General features: G+C 38.9%; 1 protein-coding gene across 2 annotated transcripts; it reads right to left on the reverse strand.

Annotated features, from left to right (window-relative positions):
• Nucleotides 1–2814: 2814 nt before the first annotated feature.
• On the reverse strand, nucleotides 2815–11555 carry UBE2A (ubiquitin conjugating enzyme E2 A). 2 transcript variants are annotated; one of them, XM_081043662.1, is made up of 7 exons: nucleotides 11391–11555; nucleotides 10967–11205; nucleotides 10752–10832; nucleotides 10309–10334; nucleotides 4660–4749; nucleotides 3584–3672; nucleotides 2815–3056 (listed from the first exon to the last, which is right to left on the reverse strand). In XM_081043662.1, exons 2-7 carry the CDS (start codon nucleotides 11008–11010, stop codon nucleotides 2928–2930), a joined length of 459 nt encoding a protein of 152 aa, XP_080899788.1. In that variant the 5' UTR covers nucleotides 11011–11205; nucleotides 11391–11555; the 3' UTR covers nucleotides 2815–2927. The 2 variants fall into 2 exon arrangements, with proteins under 2 accessions (XP_080899788.1, XP_080899787.1); XM_081043661.1 differs by having other exon boundaries at nucleotides 11411–11541.
• Between the last annotated feature and the right edge of the window lie 411 nt (nucleotides 11556–11966).

Genomic DNA, 11966 nt, shown 5'->3' on the forward strand with positions numbered 1-11966 from the left:
AAAAGAGTTAAGTTCAAATCTGACTGCCATTTGAAAAGGGACCTCACAAATCTGTTTTAACTATATAATTATTGTTATTCTATGCAGGCAGCCTGTGACACTTGTTTAAAAAAAATGTAAAGAAAAAAGGCAGATGACCATTAAATGTTTGAATGAATGGTTTCTGGTATCTTTTATCGTGGGTATGGCTCTTTGGGAAGTCAGCTTGTTGACTGTTGAAAGGTTTTAAAAAGATTATCCCATGAAAGATCAGGAAGTGTTTCTCAGGAGGTGCATAAAATATGTCTGCACATTCCCAATCTCACCTTGATTTTTTCAAATGTGATTAACAGTGTCAATATTTAAAGTACCCACCCACAGTAGGATGAAAAAGTTAATGTAAAACTAATGTACCAAATAAAGACCAATTTAATGTGGTTCTCCTTTGAAGCAGAAGTAGACTGAAGGGAAAATATTAAGGACATTTAAGGATGTTGCTCTTACGTGAAACAAACGAATTAATGTGGTGGTCAGTGTAGAATGAACTCCCTTATACTGAGGCTCCTTTAAGTGCCATGTCTTAAAGGATGAGTGGGTACGTATACCATAAGGACTTTTATTTAGCACAACCGCACCCGCCCCCCCGCCCCCGCCCCAACAAGAGGTGAGTTTCTGCAAGTTCGCAGTCCTTGTCTGTCTCTTTAAAGAGAGGTTGCTCCTCAAAAGAAAGCACTTTCTGTTTAAGCAAGGTAAGATTGAGGATACCTGTACTCCTGAACTTCACAGAGAACTGAAAAATACCATTTTATAATAGTTTGGTAGTTTGATTTTAAGCTAGAGCTTTTTAAAAGGTGGATGTCAGGGTCAACAAGTTAGGTGTTGCTCTCTGAAGGCACTGGTAAAAATCCAAATTTGTTTATTCCCCTCCATCACAATTTCATTCCTTTGATTGACCATCACATGTGCTTAAGTTGCTTTGTTGTTTTGTTTTTAAACTATATAAGTGTATTTTTCCAGGACCCATCAGCACCCATTAGCTCCAAGTCAAGTAGTTGTTTCAATCTAGTTGTGGAGGGCGCAGCTCACAGTGGCCCATGTGGGGCCACTTAATAACCTTGTTGTTAAGAGCATAGTGTGCTAACCAACTGAGCTAACCAGGCGCCCCTGAAGTATTCTTTTTCTTGTATTGGGGAATATTGGGGGACAGTGTGTTTTTCCATGGCCCATCAGCTCCAAGTCAAGTTGTCCTTCAATGTAGTTGTGGAGGGCACAGCTCAGCTCCAAGTCCAGTCGCTGTTTTCAATCTTTAGTTGCAGGGGGCACAGCCCACCATCCCACGAGGGAATTAAACCAGCAACCCTGTTGTTCAGAGCTCGCGCTCTAACTGAGCCATCTGGCCACGCCCCTGAAGTAGCTTTGTTTTATTTAATAGTTTTACATTCTGTTAAAATGTTTAAAAAAGCATGAACACTTACGACTGAAAACATGCCCTCTCCAATAGTGTCTACTCTTTTCCCTCTCCCAGAATCTGTACTTTTGCTTTTACCATGTTTATTTCAAAGGGGGAAATAAATAGATGTGAGATTCCAATAATACTAAAAGTTCATACTGAGCTAAAATATAATTATACCTTGACTACAAAGTTTTAAGATTCTTATTTTTATTTACAAGTTTTGAAAAATGTATATTTTTTACATGGGTTACTTGTGCAAAGTTAGATTTAGAAGTGATAAATGCACAGAAGGTTACAATGGAACATTAGACAAAACATTTACAAGCCTTGTCCCACACTGCTACTTAAAGGTACTGTCTATCTAAAAGTATAAATATCCAAAGAAAAATTGCAAACATTGACATTAAAGTTCTTAGAATATTGAAAAGGAAGAAGAAATCAAAGCATGGAGCATTAACTCAGGATTTGAGTAGAAAATAACTTGCCACAGATATGCTCCCTTCCTTGGGTTAAAACTCGAAAAAATGATGGGGGGTTATAAATTTATTTATCTAGGGTAGCACTGCTTCTTTAAAAAGATTAAAGTATCTCCAACCTTCCCTAGCTTAAAAACTAATGATTGTTTCAATTCCTCTGCTTCTACACCTCTTTAAAAGGCAAAACCCCAGAATATTTCAGTATAGTTGTCCCTCGATATCCATCAATACAGACACAACCATCCTAGTGTACATCAGCAACATAACTTTTTCCCCGAATATTTTTGATCTGGTTGGTTGAATCTGTGGATGTGAAACCTACTACAGAAGGCTGACTGTAGTCTGAAACTTAGCATGGATGTACCCAGTGAATATCTTGCAAGGAGAGGATGTGTCAGTTACTACAATTGCTATGCTCCTTTGGCTGAATCCTTTAACATTCTTCCTACCACTAAAAACCATCTTGTAATTCATATTGGTTACATCTTAGTATCATAGCATTTTTAGCTTCCGTTGCTCTTTCAAAATAGATTTTTATATGGATTTGTTTTCCTGCTTTCTATAGGCCCCACTCCAAACATTTACTTCCAAATCCAACACAAGTGAAGGACCAGCAAGGGTGAAAAACTTCAGCAATCATTTTGTTCAAAATAACATCCTGGTCATCAAGCTATGCATCAGCACCACTTGTATAACGATTCATTTAAAAAGCTTAGTGTAAAGTATGGTAACAATATTGCCCTAAAGCTGGAGATGAAATACAACAGAAAAGGAATTAAGCATTAGTAATTTTTGCACGTAACCCAGGTACAGTACATTTGATCTCATAAATGGTGTTTTTTGATGTTCAAGGAGAGGATAAAAGGGGTAGGAAAAGCTTGGGAAGGGAAGATGGAAACAGCACAATAGATATTTTGCTTTTAATAAAGTAAATGTAATGACACTGAGGAATAGGAAGGTGACAAACACATCAATATATATTTTTCTTATGCCCAGCCTCTCCTTTTGCTGCACCCAGGTCAACAATCACGCCAGCTCTGTTCTACTATCGCAGAAACACGTTTTTCATATTCCCGCTTGTTCTCCTGGTACAGCTGAGCGGCCTGGCTGTTTGCTGGACTATTGGGATTGGGCTCATCCAATAGAGACTATAAAGATAATTTGTAAAATATCAGTTACTCGATGCAAAAGATACATGTATCAAGACAATTGAATTTTCCTAAGTAACAGGTATATTTGCTCTTAGCATACTAACCTAGAGTTACGTTAATCTGCTAGTAGCTAGGCGAACATTAGATAGATAGATAGATAGATAGATAGATAGATAGATAGATAGATAGATAGATAGAGCCAAAAAAATGTATACACATTTTATGAATGGAAAAAACTATTAAAATTACACTGATGGTAACCACTTTGAGCACCTCTTGTAATTACAGAAGTCAAACGTGACTTGAATTCATCTTTTGTTATTAGTATATATCGAGTATCACAATTTTAACAGTTTTTTTTCCTTTCCTAAAATGTATATACATTTTTTGGCACCGTGTATTTTTTCTGGTGGCTTATGTCTTAATGACCTTCCTTTTACCTTAAGTTATAACTTTCAAAAACAATTCAATTGCTAATATAAACATATAAAAGGCCATAGTTAGTCACGTGAAGGAAAATTCACCTGTATGGATGTTAAAATAGAAGACACATCATAGGTTGGACTCCAACGGTTCTGAAGTATGTCCAGACATATACTACCATCTGCGTAGACTAAGAGCAGAGAAGTACGTATGTTAAGCATAACAAAACCATTAAGGTTTTATATCATAGTCAAGATAAATATAGTCAAGAATACTTTGCTTTTGAGGTTTTAAAAGATTTCCTACGCTGCTTCTCAGTTACCTTCCTAAAGAGTCATAAGCATTACTAGTGAAATAATCAGGATGTTAGGAATATGTCAAATGTAATAGTATAAAACTGGAAGATACTTAGCACTTGTTCTTCTGAAGAGAGTGCCTCATTATCCAGGAAATCATACACATTTTCTAACAGGGTCCCTAGCCATTGATGTACTTGTGGGAAATTCATTCTACCCAATTTGTAAACTATATCTCCTATATAAAATAACAAAAGATAGCTCAGAGTTAACAAGGTTTCATGTTGGCATGAAAATAATACACCCTGTAAAATACTTTATTAACCTGAATAAAAGGTAAACTGTTCTAGGCTTATATTAGGGGGAAAAAAGGCAAAATGGTAAGTCAGAATCACCTGTGGTGCTTTTCCAATCTAGTACTGTATTTCTGGCCCTCAACCACAGAATCTGACATTCAGTAGGTCTGCAGCAAGGCCAGGGCATCTGTGTTTTTAAAGTGTTCCATGGTAATTCTGATCTGCATCCAAAGTTAAAAACTATTGTCTTAAACACTAGTGAAAATAATTACAACACAAGACTACCCAAATCTGGCCTAACATTAAAAAGAAACATCAAGAGCATCCTTATTTTTGTTTAATAAATAAATGATAAAGATTACCAAAACGAGGAGGCCCTCAAAAGACAAAGTGGCTTCAGTGTTTCGGTTCTAAGACTATAGCTCAAGAGAGCAATAGACCACCATAAACAAGTTCAGTTTTCAGGAAACAGCAGGATGCCTAAACAAATACTAAAGTACTACAGACAAATCCATAGGAAATGTAGGTTACCTCCCTAATAAACAGTGCAATCATTTAAAATACTGTATTAAAAGTGATACTTGCCATTTGGATGAAACATCTTAGAGACAAATCTAACCGTAGGTGGTTTATTTGGATATTCTTCAGTGAATTCTATTGTGAGTTTAAATGTTCCTGTAGTTAGAAAAGACAGGTTTAAGAAAACATATTTATCACTTTGTTCAGTAGTACTTTGCTTTTAATGCTGTGTGACTTTTTTCGAGTGTTAAATGAAATAATGTAAAGATATAGGGAGACTGGGTAAAAGATACATCTTCAGGAATTGCTCAAAAAATGGACAGATGTTGTAAGAACTACAACCCAAAGGTGATTTGTTTTTCGTTTTTCTATTAGTCTCCAAACTTAAATACAGCCATCTTAAACTCAAAATTACTGCCTACAGATTAACTTTAGCCACTACATACGTTGAAGACATCATTAAAATGACAAGAAACTAAAGCCAAAATCTGGCCTTCTTCCTCTAGAAAACTGGAAGACCTTAAAGGCCTATTTGAATCCACTGCCACTTTAAACTCTCCAGATTTTTAAATGGACTAGAAAGAATGGGAGTACAAAGGTTCAAAAATCAATGTGAGAAATACAAATCAGTAGTCAAATTATTTTTAAAATAGAAGGGAATAAATATAAAGTGTTCACTGGTTCCTTTTCGTGTAATAGCAACTCTATAATGAAAACACAATTGAGTATGAATCAGAAAAACACTTCCTAGTCCCTCTCAAAACCCTTACGTATGTCTCACAAGGTACTTCACTATAAAATCAACTAAATCATTCACACCAATGGGGGAGTTAACAGTAAAAATCATTTAAATATCACATTAAATTACATTCATGTCTCCAGTAAATTTATCTTTCTAATGATGTTTGTTTAGGCTACTATTGAAATTATTTTTCTTGACTATGGGTCAACTAAGGTAGCAGGAGGCTCTAACGCAGGGGCGTCCAAACTGCGGCCCGCAGGCCAACTGCGGCCTGTAATCCATTTTTAATTGGCCAGCAGCAAATTCCAAAAATACATTTAGTTTACTTAAATAAACCAGGTGAGGCAATACGTACTTCACCTCCAGTGAGTGGCCTGGCTGTTTGTGTATTTTACCGCATATGGCCCTTGGTGAAAACCGTTGAAAAAAGTTTGGACACCCCTGCTCTAAAGCATACTAGATTATAGACTTATTTATAAGGGAAGGACAAACTTGATCTCATTCAGGAGTTGTAAGATGTGATTTGGGGAGATAATTTCCTTCAAAATGTTATTTTTAATTGGGTTTAATAAATTCAAGACAACAGTTGGGCAACTGTTTCTTCCCTGACTGAAATCTCTTCAAGTAAACTTAAGGAATCAGTTATATCTAGTATACATAAGGTGGTACATCCACTATATTTATCTGGTCCATTTAATAAATTATTCTAATACAACAGACCACACTTCAGATAGAGTATAATTTGTTACTGGTTCCTTCAGACTTAGCAATTTATTTCCTTCTTGCTTCAATTAATAGGTTATCACAACTTAAGGAAAAAAAAGAGAAGGCTACAATCACTTCTACTGCTAGATCTGTTACATATAACAATACCAAAAGTTTGTATCCAGCAAGCCCATAGGCAACAATTTGCTAACAAAGTTGCCCCTGGTATGAATATGTGCCCCAAAGTTTCAAAATAATTAAAAATGCAACATATAGAGACATACTCCCTAAACTATTGTTACTCCTCATACTGTTTGAAAGATGCTATATATTATAGCTAAGGACAAAAAGTAAAATTTTTGGAATGGACAAACAAGCTACAGTTCATCAGAACACCTTTATCACCACCTGACCATAAATTTTCCTCTTTTTGAGGAAAAATGCATACTGTTCCTTTTCAGTACTACTGACATTATAACATGTAAGAAAAAGTGGGAATCAGTGTTAAAGACTTCAAAGCTTCGAGCTTCCTTATGTATCTCAAGTGTAAACACATTTGGCTCAATGTTCAAATCTGATTATAGGTAAGAGATTTATCATTAAGGAATTGCTCTCAAACTGGGCAGATTTAATAGCACATGGAGCTCCCATGTACTTTAAATTAAAATCATTAAATATAATACCTAAAAGTGGTAAAGCAACACATAAGACAGGCGTAAGTGGAACTTTGCAGTCACACAGGCCTGGGCTCAAATCCTTGCTTTGCTACTTACTAGTTGTGAAACCTTGGGGAAACTGCTCAACTTAACCAAATCTTAAGTTCCTGATCTATAAAATGGGGTTAATCATAGTATCCACCACATAACATCATTGTGAGGTTTAAATGAGGGAAATATGCAGTGACAAAAATGCTCTATAAATACTAATAATTCTAAAGTTTCACATCTCGAGACCTAGCTAAAGAACGCAAAACCCCCAAATCCAAACTTCACTATCAGTAAGAAATACACAATTAATGGATTCAAATATTAAATAGTACTTTATTTCTGACCTACATCAAACACAGTTAAATGCAACTTGAGTACCTATGCTGGTGGCTCTCAAAAAACACGTGACTTGAGCTTTCTGCCTAAGACTTGCCCAGAAGTTCAACAAGGTGCTTACCTAGCTACCAAAGAAGAGTCCAGTCTTTCAAAGCAGCTCATTTAATATCTTGAGAAGTGAAACAACCTGCTTATGTCTACCTGAATATAAATTAGGACCCAAATCTTATTCAAAGTGTACATTGAAAAGGGAATGTTTCATATATTAAACAATCAGAACCTCTTTAGTACAACCCTCAATGAAATTTCTGAGATCCAAAACAAAAGTTAAAGAAATTTAAAATCCTAGAATTAATATGCAATTAAGACTAGAGCTTATCCTTTGAATATTTAGAAGTCTGGGCTTTAAAATAACTGAAAACTTTAGCCTCACCATTGTTGTACACAATCTGTACTGATTGTTCATATCCCTGAGGAGGACAAAACATTGTAAGGAAAGTATCTATTAATCCATTGATACACAGTCCAGGAAAATTATATAAATGTGTTAAAAGGCTGGTGTATGGCAATAGGGAGTAATATGGTTAAACTACAGAGGGTATGTTCTGCTAAAGACAGTCACTAATTCAAATTTTTTAAAATATTGTGTTGGCCAAAGAAAACACCTCTACAGGCATTTTCTGCCATTTGGCCACCAGACTGTGACCCGAGGAGAAAGCAAAGTACATGTACTTAAAACATTTTTTAGGACTAAAACTTCTCATTTTTAAGATAATACCCAAATACTCTTCATTATAGGATTTATTTATCTTAACACCCTTAGTGGATTTTAAGTGATTCATTAAAAAAAAAAATCTTACACCCAAATTCTTAAGACTACATCTATTATGAAAAGCAAATACTATATGGTGATGGAAGGAGAACTGACTCTGGGTCGTGCACACACAATGTGATAGATAGATGATGTATTCCTGAATTGTACACCTGAAACCTATATAACTTTACTAACCATTGTCACCCCAATAAACTTTAACTTTAAAAAAGAAAATACTAGTATCTTACTGTGTCTATTAACAAGTTTTAGATGATGTGATGGAGAATACTTTATCCCACACAGCACTTGCCGACTCAGAAATTTTGATGAGGAAGCATAGCCACCCCCTGCCCAGTGCTTTGTGTGGTAGTGTAAACTCTTGGGAACATTTTCCTCTTACTTCAAGTGTGTGAAGTTAAATCAAAATACCTTTAAGAGTTCTGTTTCTTAAGATTTCATCTCTGTAACTAGGGCTTGGTTGTTCCAGAAACTTCTATTACAAATGGTTTACAAGGAAACAGCAAAAGTAGTTGTGAGGCTGTTGAGTTATGTAATACATGGAAACAGCAAAATCAACTATGCCACTTGTCCATAATAAGTCTTTTCCAGTAAATTCCCTAACTGTAAGTGACGGATATTAACAAATCATCAAAATATTTTTGTAGCCACAGTCAGTGTTCTAGACACCTGACCAAGCATCCTTGGATAGCAGACTGCTCAACAGAACGAATCAGAAAAGGGTACTATCATTGAGCTTGAGCAATTCCTTTCAGTAATGCCAGGATGGAGATACACATCATCAAAAATAGAGCCAGTAATGGCAGGAGGGAAGATCCAGGTAGGTAATGGATTCCATAAGTACCTTTTCAATTCATACCACTTAAAACAAGAGAAGCACCCTTGAAATATTTAAGTAGCTAACTTCTAGCAAAGTGATATACTATTAATAAAGCTGTGCCCAGCATAAAGCAGTTTGAGTAAAATCAGGAGGAAAAACAAAAGCCAACAAAAACAAAGCCTGCTAAAGCGAAAGCAAATATACAGTTAATCTGCACATAAAGTTTAGGTAGGAAGAACTAGCACCAATCCAGCAGAGGAAAATTAAGTCTTGCTATGGATCATTTCAAATGATTTACTTCACCAAAGTACTGCTCCTTTAGTATTCCTCTGTCCTGCTGTCACTTATTTTTATTGCAGCGCTGAAGAACAGTGATATTTACCCAGGGAATGAAAGTAGACAGGAAGTTAAAAGTATTCAGGTGACTGTCTGCAGTCTCCCAGGGAAATCTGAGCATTTGAGACAAATTATAGAATTAGTTGATATTGACCTACCTCACATCTTGTGAATTGGTAGCATCAAATAGCAATCCAACTCGGCAAGATAAGTATGACTTAGTAGTTTGCAGAAATGTTTTTGTTCCCTCCTTCAAACTGAGTTATGTGCGTGTGTGTGTATACACACAAATATATATACAACACACACACACACACACACACACACACACATATTCTACATGACCAAAGGAAGATAAATCTTTGAGAGAAAAAAAGCAACAGAAAGATCCTTTTCTTTTTTTAAATACCTCAATATTAAAGATGTCAATCAGTAGTTCAAATACTTTTAATCATATTTTAAATGGATTAAATGTTCAATAATCTACAACTACAGACACAATTGAGTACACATAAAACTATCAATATCAATTTCGTGATTGTGATATTGTAGTATAGTGATTCAAGATATTACCAAAAGAGGGAGTGGGGGAAGTGGTAAAGGGCATATAGTCTCTATTTATTACAACTACAAATGGATCTATAATTATCTCAAATACAAAGTTTTTAAAAACAATTAATATGTGTTTTTAAAAGTCAAACCAAAATCCATTAAAAATTATGTGGCTATAAGTACATGTAGTCCCTTCAAGTAGGCTGGACACCAGCTGAAAGTACATTAAGGCTACCCTCAATACTGAAACTACCTTGAGATTACTGAGCATAAAGTCTTGATAGAAGCACACAAACTCTAACTAGATGGTCTCTGGGGTCTCTGAGTCTATCAGCAAGTGGTTGGGGTGATATTTAGTCAGTATCTTGAAGGGGAGCTGAATTTGGCAGGATCAATAGCCCAGACCTCAAAAGTCCTTAATATCAGTGCTTTGATGCTCCTTTTAAAAAGTGATTGCGTTACCCAGACTTTTTTAAAAGAAGCAAGCAAGAAAAAAGTTGCAGTTCTAGTCAAGCGGACAATAGCTAGAACAACCTGCCACATACTGGATTCTACTCAAGCCTTTAGTAAGTAGGCAGAGGCTAGGGAGAAGCAGGTTCCTAAGTAGAAGGCACTTCCAGGATGACTAGGAACCCTTTCCCCAGATGATCAGGCTCCTGAAAGGTGGGTAAAGAAACTCTCTTACCATCCTCAAACGGGGTCCCTTCGGGCCTGCAACACAGAGAAAAACAGTCAGTTCCGGCTTAAGGGGTTCCCTTCTCCCTGGTTCATTTTAGGAGATGGCTATTCCAGGCTCTGTCAAGCTCCACCAACTCCACCTCTGGTAAAGCACCGTTTCCTGGGTCGGAAAGCCACCACAAATAGATGTTTCCGGCTCAAAAACCTGGTGCAGGCCGCCGCTCCTAACCGCCACCACTCCCCGCCCCGCCCCCCTGAGAACCCCAAACGGTTCCCCTGGCAGCGCGAACTGAGCTAATCGAGGCACAGGCTCGGAGGAGGAGTCTAGGCCCGGCCAGACCCTAATACTGTCCCCTTCCCTCTCAGCCTTCGCCAGGGGCCGGTCCCGTAGGGCAGACAGAGCCACCTCGAGTTCCCCATCTCTCGCCACCGCCCGGAACACAGACTCACCCAAAGATCACCGCGTTCCACACCATTATGTTGTTCTCGGACGGAGCCCCGCTGACTCCGGCTGGAGGATCCTCCTGCAACCTTCAGGGAAACAGACAGCGGCCCCACGATCCGGCAGCCGCGACCGCTCCGGGCCGCCCCCTTCCCCTGGCCCGCCTCGGGACCCGCCCTGCGCCCCGCTGCCGGCCCCGGACGCCGCGGTCCCTGTCAGTTACCTCTTGAAGTCCCTCATGAGGCGCCGCCGAGCCGGGGTAGACATATCTCGAGCAGGGTCAGCGCTGGAGCATACACCGAGTTCTCGGGTGCCCGCGGAGGGTAAGGAGGCCGAGGACGCTGGAGAAGCCGAAGTAGCCGGGGAGGAAGCGCCTAGAGGCACAGCACTGCCCCTTCGAAGTCGAGGGTCGGTCTGGCGCCGGCTAAGCACCACCCCGGAGTAGACCCGGGCTGAACCAACCTGGAAGGAAGGGGGGGGGGTGGAATGCCAAACGCCGGACAGACGATACCAAGACGAGCGGAGGGTGGGGTGGTAAGGAAAGTTGCTTAGGCCATTAAACCCCCGCCGAAGCTCGACGGTGGCTGAGAGGCAGGCGGCGAGGCCAATATCCCAGGAATGGGTGCTGGAATGGGCTCCATCCCCACCTGCCAAATCTAGCACGAACCCTGGGAAGCTTTCCTCGGCTTTCTTTTTCTATCTTCTTCTTTTTCTTCCCCTGCTTCTTTTTCTTCTTCTTCTTCTTCTTCTTCTTCTTCTTCTTCCTCTTCCTCTTCCTCTTCCTCCTCTTCCTCCTCCCCCTCCTCCTCCTCCTCCTCCTCCTCCTCCTCCTCCTCTTCCTTTCTTTTTTTTTTTTTTTTTAAGACTAGATCACTTAAAGTGCGCCCTGTGGCTCAGGGGAGAAGGATGGAAATCCCAAACTAGAGAAGCGGGGAGTGGGCTGAAGCAAAGCTGTTCTCAAAAAGCAGGAACTGCAGGGTGCACATCCCCTGCGTACACAGGAGACTGGGGACGGGTTGTGTATGACCTGTTATAAAATCACTGAAAAAGCAAAAGAATAAATCGGCCTTAACTATGAAAGGAAGCAGTGGGTCCCTTTTCCTGTGCGAGATTCGAGTCCCAACATTTAGACCCATGATCACCCCAAAGCAGAATAAAATGGTGGTGTGTGTCCTGAGGGAGGGAGGGAGAGCTTAAGACAAGAATGAGGTTTTACCTCTGGA

This window comes from Rhinolophus hipposideros (assembly GCF_964194185.1).
Source record: "Rhinolophus hipposideros genome assembly, chromosome: X".
NCBI lineage: Eukaryota > Metazoa > Chordata > Mammalia > Chiroptera > Rhinolophidae > Rhinolophus > Rhinolophus hipposideros.